General features: G+C 43.5%; 1 protein-coding gene across 3 annotated transcripts; it reads right to left on the reverse strand.

Annotated features, from left to right (window-relative positions):
- Nucleotides 1-850: 850 nt before the first annotated feature.
- On the reverse strand, nt 851-19,725 carry DENND10 (DENN domain containing 10). 3 transcript variants are annotated; one of them, XM_065894413.1, is made up of 9 exons: nt 19,645-19,725; nt 17,412-17,608; nt 15,975-16,054; nt 12,651-12,799; nt 11,234-11,345; nt 9,098-9,198; nt 5,822-5,929; nt 3,866-3,960; nt 851-2,396 (listed from the first exon to the last, which is right to left on the reverse strand). In XM_065894413.1, the coding sequence occupies exons 1-9, from the start codon at nt 19,697-19,699 to the stop codon at nt 2,220-2,222; spliced, it is 1,074 nt and encodes a 357-aa protein (XP_065750485.1). In that variant the 5' UTR covers nt 19,700-19,725; the 3' UTR covers nt 851-2,219. The 3 variants fall into 3 exon arrangements, with proteins under 3 accessions (XP_065750485.1, XP_065750487.1, XP_065750486.1); XM_065894415.1 differs by lacking the exon at nt 19,645-19,725 and having other exon boundaries at nt 2,220-2,396; nt 17,480-17,503; XM_065894414.1 differs by lacking the exons at nt 12,651-12,799; nt 17,412-17,608; nt 19,645-19,725 and having other exon boundaries at nt 2,220-2,396; nt 15,975-16,002.
- Nucleotides 19,726-21,433: the final 1,708 nt, after the last annotated feature.

A 21,433-nucleotide genomic window follows, 5' to 3' on the forward strand; every position in this document is an offset into this window, starting at 1 on the left:
CTCAGATGTGCTGTGGTCTCTCTTCTCTGGCCTTCCCACCAGCTGTTCCCTCTGTTCTGGGCTAACTCCTCCCTGTGCTTCAGGTCTGACTTGGACATCAATCACTCTTCTCCAGGAAGCCTTCCAGGATTCACAGAACTGAACTAGGTGCCCTTCCAGTGTGCTCCCATAGTGCTCGTATCATGCCTAGCACTTGCCACACCACGTGCAATCCCGTTTGCTGAAGCTATGTGCCCATAGACTGTGCACCTTGACAGCAGGAACTGTTGTCTTGGGCATCAAGGAAGCCCCAGGATATGCAGTCCACGGTGTAGAGTAGGTACCCAAACGTATGTGTACTGGATGGAGGGCTGTTACCAACACACCCTGCCCCAAGTCATCTAAGAATGCACCTGTGGCTTTCAGTTTTCCCTAGGCCACAATGATGGTTATCTCCAAATTGGGTAAAAGATGTTTCACAACAGCCTAAAAGGACAAAATCAGTAAAAGTGATCAGTCAGCTCCATGTAGCCACAGGCTTATACTAAACAAACTTAACGAAATGTGCAACGGCTCCAAGTGGAGGTTCAGCCACTGACAGATAACTGAGTAGTAATGTGAGAGCATCTTTTCAGAGAAGGCACTTGGACCTTACAGTCAGCTCCAGGAAGTGCGGGGTGGAGGAGGGCCGGGCAGAGAGAGAAGGGCTGAGCCCGTGGTGGAAGGAACCAGACTGCCTAACTTTCAAATCGGTCTTTGGATAATTCCCCGGTGGGTTTGCAGTTGACTTTTTAAAAAGGGTTTTTTCTTTTGTTTGTTTGGGGTGGGGAGAATTAGAAAAAGAGGGCACAATTTTTCATATGCCTAAAACTGCCGAGTATCAAAATATTTCATTTTATTTCTATATCATAAACTTGTCATTTTAACAACTTTGATCATTAGCTAATAGAGTAATACAAAAAAAAACACGGGCAAAAATGATATTAGTATTCATTCTCATAAAGTGCAGATTTAATTTTCAGTTGTTGGCCTCAGTAAACATCATCTCATTTCAAATCCTCCCCTGCCCCCCACCCAAGGAGGGGCTATTTAAAAAATTTTTTCCCTAACAAATATCTAACACCAGGAATAAATGGAAGATCCAATAAAGACAAGCTTTTTTGCAAACATTTTTCTGGGTAAGATTTCTAAGGACAACAGTACTGAGTGAAAAATAACGCTTTCATAATGAATATGAATACATATAATAAGAAGAACATAATTTAGACCCCCCCATGCTTATTTTGCAATTTTTAGGTCTCCAATTATGAAAAAGTTACCTAACTAAACAAAGAACGGTTATCTTCATACGTGGCCAAATTATTTTTACTGATGTTGTTTGAAGACATTCTCTGGTTTTGGCCTTTACAAGAAAATTCTCACACTCTCCCCAATTACATAAGGCTGCTGTTTCAGCCACAGAGACATTTATATTCCAAATGGGCTTTCTTCTTTTACTCTACTACATAAGGACTGGCATCTTGTTCAAAAGAATATTGCTAGCAACTGGGTTAATTAAAGAGTACTAATGGCTTAAGTTTGCCAAATGCTTACCTCTGCAACAGTATAAATGTGGATTATTAAGTTGTCTACTCCAGTATAAGATCTATGCAGAACCCTCATACTATAGGCAAAATGTTCAAAGGCTAAGGAAAAAAAATTCTTTTACAAGAAAGTGCAACTGCAGGGTCTTTTGAATGATCTTCTAGACGGTTCTGCAGAAAACCTAGTAGTTTGGCTCAAAGTCGAGTTCCTCATGAGGAATTAAAGTTCTTCCTAGAAGAATACAAAGCACGATTTCAGGCAGCTTTCTGAAAATAAACCATTAGTTTGTGGTTACACACTGAGACAAACTGGAACTTATAATCATGCTTTCCGATTTGCTGTGATTTGCAGGAGAACTTGACAGCTGTTCTGCTCCTACTCCAGGACATCAGGCTGTTTTATAATGTTATATATATAGGTGGTTACAGCACTTTGTAAACATTGAGAGTAGGCATGAAATTAATCAGATAGGAGGAAATCGGAAGTGTTTTCGTATGTGTTTCAGTGCTTTTTCAGGTCAAATTGCAATGCTTTCAAATAAATCATTAAAAATACAACATTTTCTCTGTTATTTCCAGTATTTTACACAGTTAATGGATAATCGTGGTGCTAGGGCTTTAGATCAGTTATCAGTAGTGATACATTCTGTCCCACCATCAGATTTTCAGCATTTGTTCCGCGGCTGCTAGGTGGTAGAGGAAGTTTTCTGTTGCTGGTGGAAATCGTCTTTGCTTTAGTGCCTCATAATTGAGCACTCGCTTTTCTCCATCATCCGAAACTTCTGAAAATGGAGCCAGGTTGGTGAAGATTTCTTTTGTTTTCAGGGAAATATCCTTTAATAGAACAGGAAGACACGCAATATGTTAGTATCAAAAAAATCTGAGTTCTCCAGAATTCTTCCTGCCATTCTTTTTTAAGTTTATCAGACTAACTTTATAAATTATAAAAAACGAAACATTTAAAACAACAAAAAATACATGTCATGGTTAATTTTGAGCAGCGGTGGCGGTAGGATCGGTGGGGGCGGGGTTAACCATTTTTAAAGTATGTGCAACTCAGTGGCGTCTCAAGTGCGTTCACAGTTTTGTGCAACCATCGCCACTATCCATCCCAGAACTTCTCCATCATCCCAAACCAAAACTCCATACCCATTAAACAGCAACGCCCCACTGGCCTCTCCCCAGCCCCTGGCGATGCCCATTGTGCTTTCTGACTCTCTGAGTTGGTCTATTCTAGGTACTTCATATGAATGGAATCACGATATTTGTCCTTTTTGACTGGCTTATTTCACTTCACATGTTTTCAAGGTTCATATACGTGGTAGCACATGTCAGAACTTCATTCTAAGGCTGAGTAATATTCCACCACGTGTATGTACTACATGTTGTCCATTCATCCGCTGATGGACATCTGGGTTGTCTTCACCTTTTGGCCATTGTGAATAATGCTGCTGTGGGACACGGGTGCACAAATATCTATTTGAGTTCCTGCTTGCAGTTTTTGATATATACCCAGAAGTAGAATTACCAAATCTATTTTAATGCTATGTGTAACTTTTTGAGGAACTGCTATTGTTTTTAGAACAAATCTCTCCCCAAAGTCCCCTCCTGCCTGGGATGAGTGACCCAGCACCTGTCACACGGGCTTTATTCCCCTTCACTGACTGACATTCCCCTCGGATGGCTGAGGACTCAGCAGAGCTCGCATTAAAGTCATGTCTTTCTCCTGGTTTGCTGACATCATTAACTTATTCAAACACTGTGAACCTGTACAACATGGTAGGCACTCTCATCATACATTATACTGAGTCATCTGTGTATCCCTTTTAGTCCATGAAAAACACAGAAATACAAAACTCAAATTTACACATTTCACTAACATTGTTTTCCCTCTAATGTTGACAGGGCAATGGGTGGGCAATGACCATCTGTCCGGTAAGACAGTCTCAGTGTTTGGGTTCTCGGGAAAAAACCTGCCCACTCCTCCCAGCCACAGCACCGAAGAGGAAGGACAGTGCTCCTGGCGGGTCCCCGCCAAACCCTATGGCCCCTCTCACCGCTTGGCAATCACATCTTTCACTATAAACGCTTGGCTTTGGCACCAACGCCCTCTGTCCGTCTCTCCCTGGAGCCTGATAACTGATTGGCTCATCTTCGCCAGGGCCAATCCTGCAGACCTCATCTCAGCAGCTGCCCACTGGCCTCTCCAGTCACTTCACTCTGTGCCCGTGAACAGCAGATAACCAGCCGCTGCCCAGCGATGCCGTTTCGAGACTCAGTCAGTGGGAAGATTAAGGCATTACCTGTATAACTTGACTGTCTGATTTCTCTGGATCTTCTGCCGACTGGACAATTAACTGACCGATTTCTTTATGTAGTTTGCCCATTGTCATGGCCTCTGGTGAGATCGAGAAGAATATGTTGTGTGAATATTTAGATGTTTACATAATGAAAAGTAATCATCTATCTGGAAACTTGAACGATCACACAGAGGGAATTTTCAAAAAGCAACTGACAACCCCCCATTTCCGTCTTATTACTACACACAAATATGGTGACACAATAGGAGGTAAGGCATGATCATGATTTATATGCTTCATGTCCAAAATAAAAATACACCACCACCAAACCAAAATTCTGATAAGAATTATTTTTCTTTCTAGACAAAACCTAATGAAATCTGACTGCCTATGGGTTGTGATTGTAAGCCAACAAACAGCCTGACTTTCCTGTCCAGGTCTTCACAGTTGAGAATTCACGTCTATCTTTCCGGCAGGGATATTGTGAAAGCAGCACTTCCTGTCAGTTCTGCAGAAGCAGCTCAACATTCACTGTGTAAAGGCCCTTAGAAACGAGCTAAGTTACATTAATTATATACACTGCTATTTTCTGCAGCCAGAAGGTTAACAGAAATTTCTCTTTGATACTCGTGAGGGACAAACTCCACTGGGATGAGCCCGTTTTATAGACTCAGAGCAGCAGAGGGCAGCAGGGAGTTGCCAGGCTTTCCAGTCCTAACGCTTCAGCAGTTTCAGTGGCCCCGGCTACAGCTAGTTTTCTATCACTCCGGCTTTACAGAAGGCAATATCCCCTAAAGACCTGATACTATATTTTGAATTTTCCACCATGAATATTTACTACATTTGTAATTTCAAAGCGAAAACAAGTTCTGGTTCTACTAATTTGAGGTTGCTAGATAAAACCTCACATTATCAGAACCTAGCTAACAAAAATCCCTAATTGGCTGGCATTCAGCTGCTCCCACTTTTAGGAGAAAGATAAATGACACTACAAAAGCTGTTATCTGTAATTCCTGTCTAAAACCAATACCTCATAGTGTCCTAGGCTCAAAACGTATTTAACCCAATCTTTGCTACTCTGTGCGGCTGTAATTTAGGATAACTTACAGTTGCCAGAGATGACCCTATGACACTAGAACACCCTTTCTTGGTCATTAGCCCCAAGAATACTCTCATTCCCTGCTGCTTACTGAGACATCCTTCAAAAAGATTTTCCACACGGGAGTCATGTTCAACCCTCGTGTAGTGACAAATGTCTGCACACTCTTTGATACTCCTTCCTTTATAAGGTGGAGTCTAATTCTTCTCCCTTAATGACTTGCTTTAACAAATAGAATATGGAGGAAGTGATCATGTATGACTTCCTAGACTAGGTCACAGAAGGCACTGTGGTCCCCCCTCTCTTGAATTGCTCACTGTTGGGGAGACCAGCAGACGCGTGGTGAGAACACTCAAGCTGCCCTATGGAAAGGCCCATGTGGTGAGGCCTCCTGTCAACAGCCATGTGAGTCAGCTTGGAAATGGATTCTCTAGCCACAGTTGAGCCTCATTTGACTGCAGCCCTGGCAATATCTTGATTAAAACCTCATGAGAGACCCTGAATGAGAACCTCCTAGCTAAGTCACTCATAAATTCCTGCCCACCAAAACTGTGAGATAAGTATTTGCTATTTTAAATCACTAAGTTTAGAAGTCATCTCTTATGCAGCAATAGATAACAAATACACCTTGTTTGAATATGAAACTGAAGAAACAAGACAAACAGACCATTTATCTTATTAACATATAACCGACAGCGTAAGCACTCAGATGTATCCCTAAAAGGGTCAGGTCTATTAAAATGAATGCTGTGTTCTAGAAACAGAAAAATCCCTCCAGCACAACAGGTGAAGCAGGCCTCAAAAATACAACTGCTTGGCTTACATCTTGTGTCAACAACAGAACAGAACAGAGAACTAACCTTTTGCAAGCGGGGCAATGGTAATCTCACCATCTGCCAGATTCACAAACACATCATACAGGTCAGATCTATTGCTCACCTCCGAGTCTACAAATCCAGCGACGTAACCTGCATTACAGAGAGGACCAGCGTTACTAGAGTAGGAAGAAATCACATTGTGAACATACCAAGAAAGGAGTGAGTCTAAAAGCTCATCAGCTGCTTTTCTTCTCTGCTTTATTTATCCAGGGCATTTTAGCTACATCCCGTGGCATTTATTAAGGTGACATTTTTGCCAATTGCCTGAAGAAACTCAAGCAACTCAAAATGTTCCAAAACTAGGTTTCAGTGTCAAGGAGGAAGGCTGAAGCAAAGCATCTGCTTTTCAGTCATCGTGATTTGGGTCAGGAATGACAGAGGAGGCAGCAGGCAGCAGGGATTCTCCTGACCACTGTCCCCCCAGGTCTCTGTCAACAGGAAAGTCATAGCCAAACGCTCGGGTTCCTCAGGGATAGCATGGTGGAAACAGCATCATCTTCCCCAATTTCAGATCTGATACAATAAATGCTAAAGGAATCAGGGCAACTCAAGAATGAGCAGACTTCTGGAATTGGTGTTAAGACAATGGTTCCCAGACTTTGGATTTCACACAGCAGTATGATTAAAAAAAAAAAATTTTTTTTTTTTTTTTGAGGACCAATTTTTTACTTCACCAAGTGACAACATTTAAGAAACAACAGCAGCGGACTTTCCTGGCGGCGCAGTGGTTAAGAATCTACCTGCCAATGCAGGGAACACGGGTTCAAGCCCTAGTCCCTGAAAATCCCACATGCCGCATAGCAACTAAGCCCGTGAGCCACAACTACTGAGCCCGCATGCCACAACTACTGAAGCCAGCGTGCCTAGAGCCCGTGCTCTGCAACGAGAAGCCACCGCAATGAGAAGCCCGTGCACCGCAACAAAGAGTAGCCCCTGCTCGCCGCAACTAGAGAGAAAGCCCACGTGCAGCAACAAAGACCCAACAGAGCCAAAAATAATAAATAAATAAATTTATGTATTTTTTAAACAGCAGCAGCAACAAAATCAAAAACCTGGAGCTCAAGATGGCAGCGGTGGGCTGTGTGCAGAGAGACTGCGGCCCGGCACTGCCACCTAGAGCGTGAGCCCTGCGGGCAACTTGCGAGAGCTCTGCTGTCCCACCCACAAAACGAGATCCCTATAAAACAGCCCCGACCCCGGTTTGCGGGGGAGAGCGTGGATGCACCAGCTGCGACCTCTCCATTCTTCGATCAAAGGATGAAGCTTTCCTTTGCTTCTGAAACGAAAACTCATTCTATTGGCTTGAATAGCACTGGGCAGAAGGACCCTTGCTGGAGACGGACTCCAGAGGCGGGGAAGAAGCTGAAAATGGCCGAAGCCAATTTGGATCTTCACAGAAGATACCTGTAGTCTCCTGCAGTTAGAGGTGGTGACCTGGCTGCTCCTCCCTTGATTTGCAACTGTTCGAATCTGCCCTTTGGAACTCAGGGAAAGTCATGGAGGCTGGAGTCTTGTCTACAAAAAATGGGGGACAAAAAGGCCTCCGTGCCTGGGAGGCCCATAGGGCCCCGCTCAGTTTCAATTTCTTCTTGCCAATTGGATCATAAAATCACTGAGGAAAAGCGTCTTGTCTTATATAATACGGCAACTTGCCAAGACCTCAGCATATACTAGGTGCTTAACAAATGTTTATTGCATGATGACTCGCTTCCTTGACTAATACACACCATAATTCTTCCATCATTTGGGAAATAAAGGGGCTGTAATATTGTGATATAATAAGAAATGTATATTTGGTTATCCAGGCTCCTGGCCAGAGCTCCTACAACACATGTAATTTCCTAAGTGATAAGAGTTAAAGGAGCACCTTTTGTTATAATACCTGGATTTTGTCTGCAGTTCCTGAAATAGTTCCAGAGTGTTAAAGGTGAAAGGAGGGTCTTTTATTATTTATAACAAGCCCCCTTTCAACCACACCAGAGTTTATGTTAATGAAGTGACAGAAAAAGCCCCTAAGAATGGGGGGTGCTGATGCTTCCCTGGTGGTGCAGTGGTTAAGGATCCGCCTGCCAATGCAGCGGACTCGGGTTCAATCCCTGATCTGGGAAGATCCTACATGCCGCGGAGCAACTAAGCCCGTGTGCCACAAGAACAAGCCTGCGCTCTAGAGTCTGTGCTCCACAACAAGAGAAGCCACCGCAATGAGAAGCCCGCGCACCACAACGAAGAGCAGCCCCCGCTCGCGGCAACTAGAGAAAGCCCGCGCAGCAACAAAGACCCAACACAGCCATAAATCAATCAATCAATCAATCAATGAAATGAAATGATACTGCAGATTCCTGGAGAGGGGACACTATTCTATAAGTGTTCCTGAGCCAAGTTGCTATCCAAATGGAAAAAAATGGAACCAGATCCCAAACCCACACCCTACAAAAAATAGTAATGCCAGGCAGATTAAAGACTTAAATGGGGATGAAAAAGCTTTAAAAATTTTTACTAGAATATATAGGAGAATACCTTTCTACTGTTGGGATAGAACTTTTCTTAAACAAAATATAAAAAATAAAATCATAAAAGCCTAAAAAATCCCAACACATTAAAATTAAGATTTCTAGGGACTTCCCTGGTGGTCTAGTGGTTAAGAATCTGCCTTCCAGTGCAGGGGACGTGGGTTCGATCCCTGACCGGGGAACTAAGATCCCATAAGCCATGAGGCATGGCCAAAAAAAAAAAAGGGTAACTTTTATGTGATGTGTATTTTACCACAATTTTTTTTGTACTTTATAATTTTTATTGCAGTATAGTTGATTTAGAATGTTGTGTTGGTTTCAGGTGCACAATTTTTTTTTAATTAAAAAAACTTTTAAAAATTAATTTAATTTAATTAAAAAAACTTTTTTTTTTTTTTTTTTTGCGGTACGCGGGCCTCTCACTGTTGTGGCCTCTCCCGTTGCGGAGCACAGGCTCTGCGGCCATAGCTCACGGTCCCAGCCGCTCCGCGGCATGTGGGATCCTCCCGGACCGGGGCACGAACCCGTGTTCCCTGCATCGGCAGGCGGACTCTCAACCATTGCGCCACCAGGGAAGCCCCTAATTTAATTAAAAAAACTTTTTAAGGGAAAAAAAAACGGTTGCATTTACCAAAAAAAAAAATGATCAGTATGCCCCTTAGGAATGCACTTAAAAAAAAAAAAATCCCCCAAAACAAACAACCCTGGTAAAGCTGAGCTTCTCATCCCCTGGGAGCCTGCTGTCTACCTGGGCACATCTGCAGGGCTTCCAGCTCATCGGCGTCCAGGTGCACGTAGGAGTGAAGTATGGTCCAGTCCTGTCGATGCCACACCAGGGCAGGCAGAGTCCTGGGGTCAAGGTGAGAACACAGATGATTGCCAGCCCACACCTGAGACTCAGCCCATCCTCTTCCCTCTTCTTCTGGGTGAGGAAACTGGCTACCAGATGCAGAGGGAGAACAAGCCCTAAACATGCCAACACCTCCTCCAGGCTTCAAAGTAAAGTAATGCAATGTTTTAAACACCGACTGTTGGGTCAGATTGGCTACAAAAAGCTCAAGGTAAAGTTTCAAAAGATCTCCATGGTGGCAAGGAAGGATGCTTCTGAAGTGTTCCTCCCAACGCCCACTCTGCAGACTGCCATGGAGGGAGCCTGAGGGTAAAATCCAAAGTGGGCCCTGCGAGCAAGAAATTTTTTTGAAGTCTCGCATTTCGTATTTAAAATTCCAGCCAAACTTGCAAACTACTTTGTGTTTGTTTTTATACAAAAGTAAGTTTTCTTAAAGAAACTTCCAATGAAACAGCTACTTCATTCAGGAGGAAGTATGTGCTGAATTGATCTGTGGTTTTGTGAGCCCCTGGTGGCCTGCTGCATATCTCAGAAGCTGTGGACACTCCAGTGTCAGAAGCATAAATGGAGAGGAAAAGGGTAATTGGGTGGGAAAATACAAGGTTTGGGAGTCAGAGCCGGGCAAAAACTCTGGTCCTGTTACCTAAGATCTAAGGCAATCACAATCATAATAACAATGATCGTCTCTAGAGTGCCCACTATGGACAAGGTCCATGCTGAGCACGATACACAAATTATTTCCAATCCTGAAACCAAGCTAACGAGGCAGGTATTATCATCTTCATTTTACGGATAAAGAAACTGAGGCGTAGAAACATTACATACACTTTATGTGGTCACAAGGCTAAGAAGTTGCCTCCCAGGACTTTAACCCAGGTCCTTCTGACTAGCAAGTCTTTCTTCTTCTCAATATCTAACCCTTAGCCTCCATCTTCTCATCTATAAACAGGGCAGTAACACTTCCTCCCAGGGTTCTTGTCATGAGTAAAGTTAATAATTTAAGGTGACTTATACAATGCCTGGCATAAGGTAAACAGCATAAATACTAGTTCCCCTGCTTTTAAAGAAGAATCTAAGTTCGATTTGGCAAGGAAAACAAAACAAACTATATTTATTATATAAATAATACAGTCTGTAATAAAATTGAATGGAAGAAACAACTTACCTAAAACAGGGGTCAGGCAACTATGGCCCATGGGTCGGCGGCCCGTCTTTGCACATAAGATTTTACTGGAACATAGCTGAGCTCATTCATTTACGTATGTACTGTCCATGGCTGCTTTTTTTTTTGTTTTGTTTTGTTTTGTTTTTTTGCGGTACGCGGGCCTCTCACTGTTGTGGCCTCTGCCGTTGCGGAGCAGAGGCTCCGGACGCGCAGGCTCAGCGGCCATGGCTCACGGGCCCAGCCGCTCCGCGGCATGTGGGATCTTCCCGGACCAGGGCACGAACCCGCGTTCTCTGCATTGGCAGGCGGACTCTCAGCCACTGCGCCACCAGGGAAGCCCCATGGCTGCTTTTATGCAACCTGTGGCAGTTAAGGAGTCGGGACAGAGAGCGTATGGCTACAAGCCTAAGATATTTACTCTCTGGCAAGGGAAAGTTTGCAAACTCCCCGCTCTAAAATATTCATATTTCAAAATTTAAAGAAGAATCTGTTCAAATTCAGTAACCTTGAACTACTCAATCTAAACTAAAACATTACACCAAAATGGTATTTCACCCCCAACCTAACTCAGCCTGTTTATACCAGTGTGCAAAGGAACAGGGTACACAGTGACACAGAGGGCCCCAAAGTGGCTACCAACAAAGTTTACACTTTTTGGGCTTCCGTGGTGGCGCAGTGGTTGAGAGTCCACCTGCCGATGCAGGGGACACGGGTTCGTAACCCGGTCTGGGAAGTTTCCCCACGCCGCGGAGCCTGTGCGTCCGGAGCCTGTGCTCCGCAACAGGAGAGGCCACAACAGTGAGAGGCCCACGTACCGCAAAAAAAAAAAAAAAAAAAGGGTTACACTTTTTAATGATAAGAGACCATACCTGGTAAACTCCTGGACAGCTTCTATTTTGGGGTGATAGATGACAATTCTTTTCTTTAGCATCAGTGCTGTGTGTAAGATAACAGTTTCCATTCCAAACTGAGATACAATGTCTTAAAACAAAAATAATGTTACTGCATTAAACATTATACAAGGAAATCAGGTTTTTACTGGAAATTATTCTTGTATGAATGCAAAATTATTTTCAACACAATAAATCTAGGTAAATGTTATAAGTACAGAAGCACCTTATTTGGTGGATGGGCATATCAATTCATACATCTGCTCCCCAGGATGGGCGTTACAGCAGCTACACCTGCTCCCTCAAGGGACAGTATGCTGGATGCACAGATGAAGCCAGACTCACAAGAAAGTGGAATTATATGAAGGGAATCACCATCCTGAGTGTCGTGCAAACTTAAATTTAAAAAAATGTTCACTGACCCCCCCCAAACCCACATACACATCATTGCATAAGTCCTTGTGAGACAGTTGGACAAACACCTAACACCTCAACAGGGATGCTTAGAAACCGTATAAAACAGTAGGATCAAGAGTGGAGACAGGGCTTCCCCGGTGGCGCAGTGGGTAAGAATCCACCTGCCAATGCAGGGGACACAGGTTCGAGCCCTGGTCCGGGAAGATCCCACATGCCGCAGAGCAACTAAGCCCGTGAGCCACAACTACTGAGCCTGTGCTCTAGAGCCCGCGAGCCACAACTACTGAAGCCCGCGTGCCTAGAGCCCATGCTCCGCAACAAGAGAAGCCACTGCAACGAGAAGCCTGCGCACCTCAACAAAGTGTAGCCCCCGCTGGCCACAACTAGAGAAAAGCCCGCACGCAGCAATGAAGATCCAACACAGTCAAAAAAAAAAAAAAGAGTGAAGACAGGTGCTGTGGGAGGATGAGAAAGAAGGCCAGCATCGCCTTTGGAGTTCCCCTCTCTTCCCTTTTAAGGACCTGATGTCTCGGTTTAGCTCTAGGCTGGACTTTCCAGCGAGGAGAGAGGGATGGGGAGTTAGAATGGGAACTCTGGGGCAGGGGCTTGAGCTCCCCAGGTGGAACAGGTCACTGCTAAGATCTAAGGGAAGGAAAATGATGGAAGTCAGTGGAGACCTTGACCCGTGAACTTTAGCTCACTGGTGAAAGTACATTTCTGTCTTAACAGCTGCAATCATATAGAAAGAAACACCGCAGAAGTCTGCTTTCCTGACAGAGTTCTAACCACATAAGGAAATGTAGAAGTTGAAATACCCTCCTGCATAGGAAACAAATATGTAGATGAAAATATATGGAAAGATGAAATAACAGAGTCTAATGATAGATTGTCCTTGGCTTGGGGATTTTGTTGTTGCTGGGATGGACTCATCTGGGATGGGTTTTTGTTTCTTTTTTGCTTCTTCTTCTTTATTTTTTACCTTTGATGGAGCCTGCAAGGTATGCCTTTCGGGCATCAAAATCCTTGCTAAGGAAAGAGCCATTTTCTTCACTCTGGCATATCCCCTTTGTGAGAACCGCGATGTAACTCTCCATCATCTTAACTGGGCTCCCATGTTTTAGGTACATTCTGTGAGAAAGGACAAAAAGCAAGCGTGCTACTAGTTAGCATGAACCACCTGGAGAAACGCACCGAGGCCAGGCATGGGTACGTTCTAAAGAATCTAAGCCAACTTGCTAATACACCTCTGAATGCCTGAATCTTTTCATGATGTGGTTACTTCTATAAATTTAATTAGAAAATCTATTAGAAAAACAAAACAACCACTTGAACAACCTTCAACAATTCTGTGAAGTCAGCTCTCTTGTTACATCTGGGGAGGCCTGCTGTGGTCCACTTAGGCAGGAGAATGAACTATGGACTTTCTGCGGCCCTGCTGTTCTCAAGAACATTGTATCCTTATCTCTTTTTATGTCTTACATTCACAACTGTTTTTGTTAGTCATAACAACTGTTTTATTGCTGGATATCCTCTGACAAGAAAGGAGTTTTATGCATGGTTCACAAAGAAGGCAGTAATTAGGTGTAGAACCTATATTTATTATCAGAGTTCTCAGAGGTAGCTGTATTTAGATAATTAAGAAATCAAACTCCTTTAAGTTTCCGATGATAAATGCACACTAGACACATTCATCAAGTTAAAACTTCCAGAAAATGCTGACAGGAAACTGGCTACATTTATAGCTCACATGTGAAATCAGCCCTTTCCCCTGAAATATCTTCCTATAAGTAAGTAAATGTAAATTCTTCTGGAGAAGCAGGACTGGGTCTACTTGAGCATTTTAGTAGCTGAAGGGATAGAAAATTGGGACGAAAATAAAATAATTGTTTAAGAAAGATCACTTGAAAACTATATTTACTGTAGACTAAGTGAGAAAAGCATGTGATTTAACTGCTTACTAAATTTTGTCAGTCATCAGTGTTCTAAAATTATTTCAATACATAAATTGGGGAAAAAAGGCAAAGAACAATGAATATGGTAAACTATCATATATATAGAACAGTCAACCCCATATACATGCTTATATATGAAGAAAATATCTCCAGTAAGATATAGAGAAGGGAAGCCCAGGAGCTGCCTTGGGGTGGGGAGTCGGTAGGTAGAATTAGAGATGGGGAAGAGGGGAAGGAAGGGACTTAGGGTTCACTGTATACTCTTCGGCATTATTTGCATTTTTTTTTACGATGTGCTTACATTACCACCACCAAAACAAAGCAGGAAACCAAAAAACACCATTCAAATTATTAAATTTTTTAAAAATAAAATAAAATTTATTTTTAAAAATTAAAAATTATAGAACGGGGTCATGGATCTGGACCCAGATCCCACAGGGGGAATGAACCCCTCCATGCGGGTTTCCATGGCCACGTGAGCAGCGTACTGTGGAGGGCACCTCTCACCAGAAACGGGAGGGAGCACCTCACCACCATCAAAAAGTGTGAGTCTAGGGCTTCCCTGGTGGCACAGTGGTTGAGAGTCCGCCTGCCGATGCAAGGGACACGGGTTAGTACCCCGGTCCGGGAAGATCCCACATGCCGCGGAGCGGCTAAGCCCGTGAGCCGTGGCCGCTGAGCCTGCGCGTCCGGAGCCTGTTGCTCCGCAACAGGAGAGGCCACAACAGTGAGAGGCCCCCGCGTACCGCAAAAAAAACAAAAAACAAAGAAAAGTGTGAGTCTAACTAATACAATTTTGTAAATCAACTATACCTCAATAAAAGTAAAACAGAAAATAAAGGGAAAGTGAAAAAAAAAAACAGTGCTTGTGTGTGTGTGTGTGAACAGGCACACGTGCACACGGGGAGAGTGAGTGTGTGTGCACATGGGCACGTGAGCGTGGACAGGCGCTAGGGCAAGCACTCAAGTGCGGTAAGGGGGGCGGTCAGAGCGGGTGGCTGGCAATAGCTTGAGCCCTCATTTCTCTTGTAACTGTGACAGAGAAGAGAATCCGGAATGTGACAAAGCCACAGCTCTGCACAAGCAGAGACACCCTCTGGGCTTCCTCCTGGGCAGGAAGTGGGGTCTAAAGCAACCTCGCCTTCTGGGCCCCAGAACATTTCCCAGTGAATTCAGTTGAGTAACCTAACCCTGACTCAATCAAATGACATGGGAGTCCAACGTTTGTTCAAAAACAACTTTGCAGTGTTTTTAGTTCACGGCTTCTGGATGGAGCCCCTTCTAACAATAATAATCTCCCTTTGTGTCAGTGCCGCATTTGCAGAAAACTGTTTGTATTCCACAGCGAGCCATACACCTGGAACTTATCTCACTGAAAGCAAGAAGCCTTTCTTATCACAGCTGACTGCAAAAACAATAAAACTTCATTTTGTCAAAATACAACCTAACCGAAACACTTAGGTGATAAGATTGTATCCTTGCGCTGTGTGCGCACCCATGCGTGCACGTGCACGTGGTCATACACAGAAATTGCAAATAAGACAACCATATATTAGACTTATGGTGAGAAAAACAGAAACAACTCCCCTTATCCCCCCCCCAAAAAACCCTACTTATTGGGCATAAACCTGAGGGCTGAGAGTAATACATAACACTGAGAATTATAATTCTATCTAGTAACAATATTAGAAAAAAAACAAAACCCCAAACCCTGAAAAAGTCTTGATTAAAGAAAAAGCCAATAACCCTACCGTATAAGACAGATTTCATTAATTCCACCAGATATACTTATCAAGGCAAAAAAGCAGACTGTATATTTTAGTTAAATTTTTTCAACGGCTGGGATGAAACTGAAGGTGTCTACCCTTCAGTTTAACGATTAACCAAAAAATCAGTTTCTCAGCTCCTCAGCATTCCAGCTAAGAAATATTTTCCTGTGCTTTAGCATAATTCAAAATGCCCATTAAACTTTCCCCAAATGACTCCCACACACAGACCTTGCCACAAATGAACCAGCTTACCACTTCCATCCTAAGGAAAGTTCCAGATTGGAAATGAGCAGAAGTAACAGACCAAAAGTGGCAAGTGACTCAAAGCACCCAGAAATTACAATAGTTGTGCAAACTGCCTCTTCTCCTCCCCTCTACCATTTTCCCTAATAAGAGGAGCAGTACCATGGAAGCAGAAGGCAAAGTTCCTCTTTATAAAACAGTGTCCGTAGGGCCAGTAAAGGTTAAGTTGGGGAAACAGAAGGCTGAAATATGCTTCCTCAGTGTAGAAATCTGCTGTATTACTATTGAGTAAGATCTTCATTTTTGTATATTAGCATTTAATACAGTTTTCATACAGACCTACACAATATCCTAGTGAAGGCGGCATATTTCTCTGGATTAAAATCTTTGGCGGTCAGAACAATAGAAAAATGAGTCACCTGTCCAAAACAAACAAAAAAAGTACACTCTTTAAAGACACTTTAATAGAATTAATCTTTATTACTATATCCTAACAAGCCTCTTATATAAGACATACCAGCATTAAAAAGAAAAGACCAAAAGGTACCAAGTCCTCACTTGCCTCTTTATACTTTTACGTACATATACACACATAAAAAAAATTATATATACATATATATTTAATTTTTTAGAGTTATTTCCTCAAAAACATAAAAATATTTCAAAAATATCAGAAATGTGACTTTTTATTTAAGCCCCCTACCCTCAACAAAACAGAACTAAGAATGCTGTATCAGACCTACCACATAGTGATGGTTTTTCACTAATGAAATAGAAGGATGGAAAACAACAAAAATACGTTTCAGTAAAATTCATACAGTAAAAATCATACAGTTCCCAAAATAGTCAATTCTCTGTAAAATGCTATATAGGCTAAAGGGCATTGTTATAATAACCTTCATTTATTTATATGCCTCTATTATTATACATATAAATTTCTGATAATCATATACCTATTATTCCCATTAATGAGTATCTTTCTGCAATTTACATTTTCTAATTACTAATCTCTGTTTTATCTTAAACCTCTTACAGTTTCTAAATTGTTGCCTTCCTGTTATTTTAAATGGAATTCCTTACATTTAAACTGGACATGCTGCATACTGTCTGGTGATTGACTATAAAATCAGCCCTGAAATTGTAAGAGAAGTCCCCACCCAGAAACCGGCCAGGAGCTCAGCCACTTCTTTCCCATATTCTTTCCTCTGAAAAAGCCACTGGCTGTGTGGGACTAGGAAAGTGCACAACAACCACACACTTACTGGTTTTCAGTCTGTCACCTGATGGCGTTCATATGAGATGACACACACACACACAGTCTACAGAACACATGGATTTCCTCAATTATCCTTTCTATTCTTAACATATCCTTATCATCCATAAACAAATGAAAAGGTTTTCTTAACTAGGATAATTGTAACCTTTAGAATAGTTTTTAATTATAGAATAGTTAAAATTATGGAATTTTAAGTATGGAAAAATACTTCTTCCCACTTTTAATCACAGTCCAGGCTTTGAAAATACTTCTACATTTCTACTCCATCCAAGTATAACCTGGGAAAGGCTTTGCTATACCAACCCCAGGTCAGTCAAATAATATACACCAATAAATATAATGAATGAGAGTGAAATGTGAAAGAGAACATTCCCAATTAAAGTCATATATTTAATATTTTTCCAAAGCGTATTGTGAATGATGAAGTCTAAAGCTAAGGGTTATTGGAATCTTATATCACTTAAAATATTTTTTGTTTTTTGACCCTAATACAGTCATACCTTTTTCAAAACGGAAGAATCTGGAACTTCAACTGTTGTGATATAAAACCATGTTCTTCTGTACTGACCAAAGACGAAGGGATGGAGAAGTTTGTTTTCCTCTGTAAGGCAGCATTTTCTCAGCAGTAGGTTCCTTAAAGTAGCTGTCGTGGAAGGATAACACCACACCCACAGAACTTCTCCATTTGTGTCCTTTTCTACGGTGGAAAGATGGTCACTGTGAGAATGTCAAACAGTAGCAAGGAAGTGAATTGATTGGTTACTCAGAAGCACTTTGTGGAATCAGTTTTAACACCCCATTTTACAAAGCAACCCAGAGCACGTGAGAACCCCCAATTCTCACCTACCTCTCCTGGTTACATTAGCTAGCTCTCCTGATCTTGAATTTTAGGCCACCTGAGCAAAAAGCTTTTCTAACAAATCATGAATGAAAATGTAGCCTTAGAGGTTTGCTAGGGGTCTTCCCTATCTCCTCCTACACTTTACCTTTTAATCTAGTTGGAAGGATCTTTAATAAATACATAGAATGGATGGGTTTGTTGAAAACTGGAAATTAAGAAAATGGTGAAATCTCTGTCATATGCTATGTACTGACAGTATGCATTCTATATTTAAAATTTTAACAATAATGGTTAAACCGTCATATATGTAGTTTCACCAAAGTCAACACCTCAGTAACAAAATAGGAACAATTTGCTAATAATTACTCCAGGCAAAAATAGCCTAAACTTTAGAGAAACAGTAACTGAACATATAGCAGTAAAAATCCAGTTTTTGATCTACAGACTTAAAAACAAACCCTTTTATTATGGAAAATAGCAAGTATTAAAAAAAGTAGAATGGTAAAATGAGCCTCCATCACACAGCTTCAGCAGGTATCAACACCTGGCACTCCTTGGTTCATAAGGGTAAGGAGTTCCCACCCCCAATTATTTTTAAGCAAATCCCTTTTAAATTCATGTCGACATGAAAAATAAAAAAAACTGAATTGAAAATACGATAAGCCATCTTTTTCTTTGCTGTACCAGATAAAGTCAGAGTTTAATTCAGCCTTAATTCCGAGGTACCTTCAAGAAGGACTAAGATGCCTGAGGTACTTAGGTTTTGCTTTGAAACAGTTTTAAAAAATCACATTACAGATGAGCACAGGAAGCCATTCCCAGATAAACGCACTCCTTTGATACAGTGAAAATAATCAGCAACATTTCGCCGCATTTCCGCCAGTTTTGCTAGATCCAAGCAATGTGCTTGTGTACTAGGGTTTAGGGGTATATAAAAACCTCAGGGGAATACTTTTTCAAAGAACAATGGCACTCAGGGAACCGACAGAAGTTCATTCAAGCAACCCCATGCTCACCGTCGCTGTCGGATGAATGGTTGCTTCAAACACTCTGCACCAGGTTCAGGCACACACTCCACACTGCCCAAAGATCCCAACGCACTTCCATATCCATTAATTCCTCAAAACGATTCCACCCACTGTGATTATGTAGACACCTGTGTCATATGCACGACCTCTGTCTTAGGATGCAGTTCTCCACTGGTATGAGTTGGGGTTCTGGGGCTAGACTGCAAGGGTCCCCCATCCTGGGTCTGCCACTTCCTAATGTGCGTTCTTGCACAAATGACACCCTGGGCCGCCACCTGCTGCGTAAAGTGGGCATCAAACATTACCCAGATCCCCTGGAGCCGAGGTGAGAGTCAAACGGGAAATAATCCATGGATAACGTGCAGCACCCCGGGCTGGCAGTTGGCCACCGCGTCTGGAATCGCTCGATCACATGACCGGGGCCAGCCGGGCGCCGGGCTGGCAGTCACGCGTGGCTCTCCCTCGTTCGGAGGGACCCCGGCCCTGCAGCCTCACAAACGCGCGGCCTGCAAGCTCCTCTCTGCATGACCGGCGTCTCGCCTACGCGGCTCGGTCACCTCTGTAGCCCGGGGCGTCCAGGAGGAGCTCCCTCCCAGAGCCTAGGAGGCCTCCAGGGTACCCGGCCCCGCCTCCCGGCCCGGCAGGCCCCACACAAGGCCGCGGGCGCCCGGGCCCAGGGCGGCAGGCCGGGGTCCTGCGCCGAGAAGGCCGAGCCCTGCAGCCCCTAGCCCAGGCCCAACATGGAGGGGGCCGCGCCTCCCCACCGCGGGCGGTGCCGGAGACCTCGGGAGCAGGGGCAGTCCCGGGCCCAGGCGAAGTCAGAACTGGGTGCGGGCCTGCGGGGCAGGACGCCTTTCTCCTTACCGATCAGCCCGACTCCGAGCATCAGCAAAGGGTCCGAAGCCTCAGTTGCAGCCATCTTCCGCCGCCGCAGCCGCAGAGCACCGCTCCCAGCTCTCTGCTCATAAGCTCCGCCTATCTTCCGGACCCGCCCGCCCGCAGGCCCCCGCCCCGCAGGCCCCCGCCCCGCAGGCTCCCGCCCGCAGATAAGCTCCGCCTATCTTCCGGACCCTCCCTCCCTCCAGGCCCCGCCCCCTCACTGGAGGCCCCCGCCTCCGCCGCGCTCTGCCAGGGGTGTGCCCCTTCGTTCAACTTCACCGCACGCTCCTCACCCTCAGAGATCTCCCTCATTTCTCTGCTCCAGATCTTCATTCCGCTCCCTCCTCAGCCCACTCCGATCTTCGCTCTTCTCTTCAGGCTTTCCTCATTCTACCTCTGCCCTCCAGTCTGGCTCAAAAGAGGCGTCCTGAGGATGAAGGAATGGACTCCATTCATTCAGTCCCTTATTCATCCAGTCATCCAAAACAAAAAAAATAATTGAGGATTTAAAATGGCTTTAGGACTTCTCTGGTGGTGCAGTGGTTAAGAGTCCGCCTGCCAATGCAGGGGACATGGGTTCCAGTCCAGGAAGATCCCACATGCCGCGGAGCAACTAAGCCCGTGCGCCACAACTACTGAGCCTGCGCTCTGGAGGCCACGAGCCATAACTACTGAGTCCGTATGCCACAGCTACTGAAGCCCGCACGCCTAGAGCCCATGCTCCGCAACAAGAGAAGGCACCGTAATGAGAAGCCCGTGCACTGCAACGAAGAGTAGCCCCCGCTTGCCGCAACTACAGAAAGCCCGTGCGCAGCGACGAAGACCCAACGCAGCCATAAATAAATTAATTTAAAAAATAAAAATAAAATGGCTTTAGAAATACAGTATTGACTGAGACAGAGCATTCCAATGGGGAACTTACTAAAACAGCCCAGAGGGATAAGCCTATTCAATAAAATAGTGCCGTTTGTTAGAGAGTGGATAGCGGTGCGCTGATCTGAAATGGGTGTTAAGAAGGCTTCCCTCAGGAAGGGATATTTGAACCAAGATCTGAATGATGGGAAGGAGCCAGACAGTTTGGGTGGCTGCAGGATCTTTTCTTCCAGATTCTCTGTGCCTCTAAACCCAAATCACACAAAACTAATCAGGGAAATATCTTTGGAGTCTATAGGAATACAATCCCACCCTCATCTCATTTGATCTTTAAAAAATTTTTTTATTTTTAATATGACATATTTCATACACACATACCAATCTAAGAAAAACATATGGTTACCACCCAGCTTAAGAAATAAAGTATTACAAGGACGTCCCTGGCAGTCCAGTAGTTAGGACCCCGTGCTTCCACTTCAGGGGCAGCAGGTTGGATCTCAGGGAACTAAGATCCCCATGCATCAAGGAGGGGTAAAAACTAAAAGTAATAAAGTAAAAAGAAACATAGTATTACAAATGTAGGTGAAGCACTCTCCTTCTCTTCCTTAATCTCTTAAACTTCCCTCTCCTACAGAGGTAACCATTATTCTAAATTTGTTAATTGTTGTTTTCCTGTATGTTTTTAAACTTTGCTATATGTGTATGTATCACTCAACAAAATATTACACTCCTTCTAAAACTTTATACCATTGCAACAATAGTTAACATTTATTGGGTGGCAGGCATTGTTCTCCGTGCCTTACTTGTATTACTTCCATAAATCCTCACAGTACCCCTGCCTGTAAGTCCTATTATGATCCCCAATTTACAGGTGAGAAAGCTGAAAGGAGATGCAACTTGC

This window comes from Phocoena phocoena, chromosome 16, assembly GCF_963924675.1.
Source record: "Phocoena phocoena chromosome 16, mPhoPho1.1, whole genome shotgun sequence".
In the NCBI taxonomy this organism is placed as follows: Eukaryota; Metazoa; Chordata; class Mammalia; order Artiodactyla; family Phocoenidae; genus Phocoena; species Phocoena phocoena.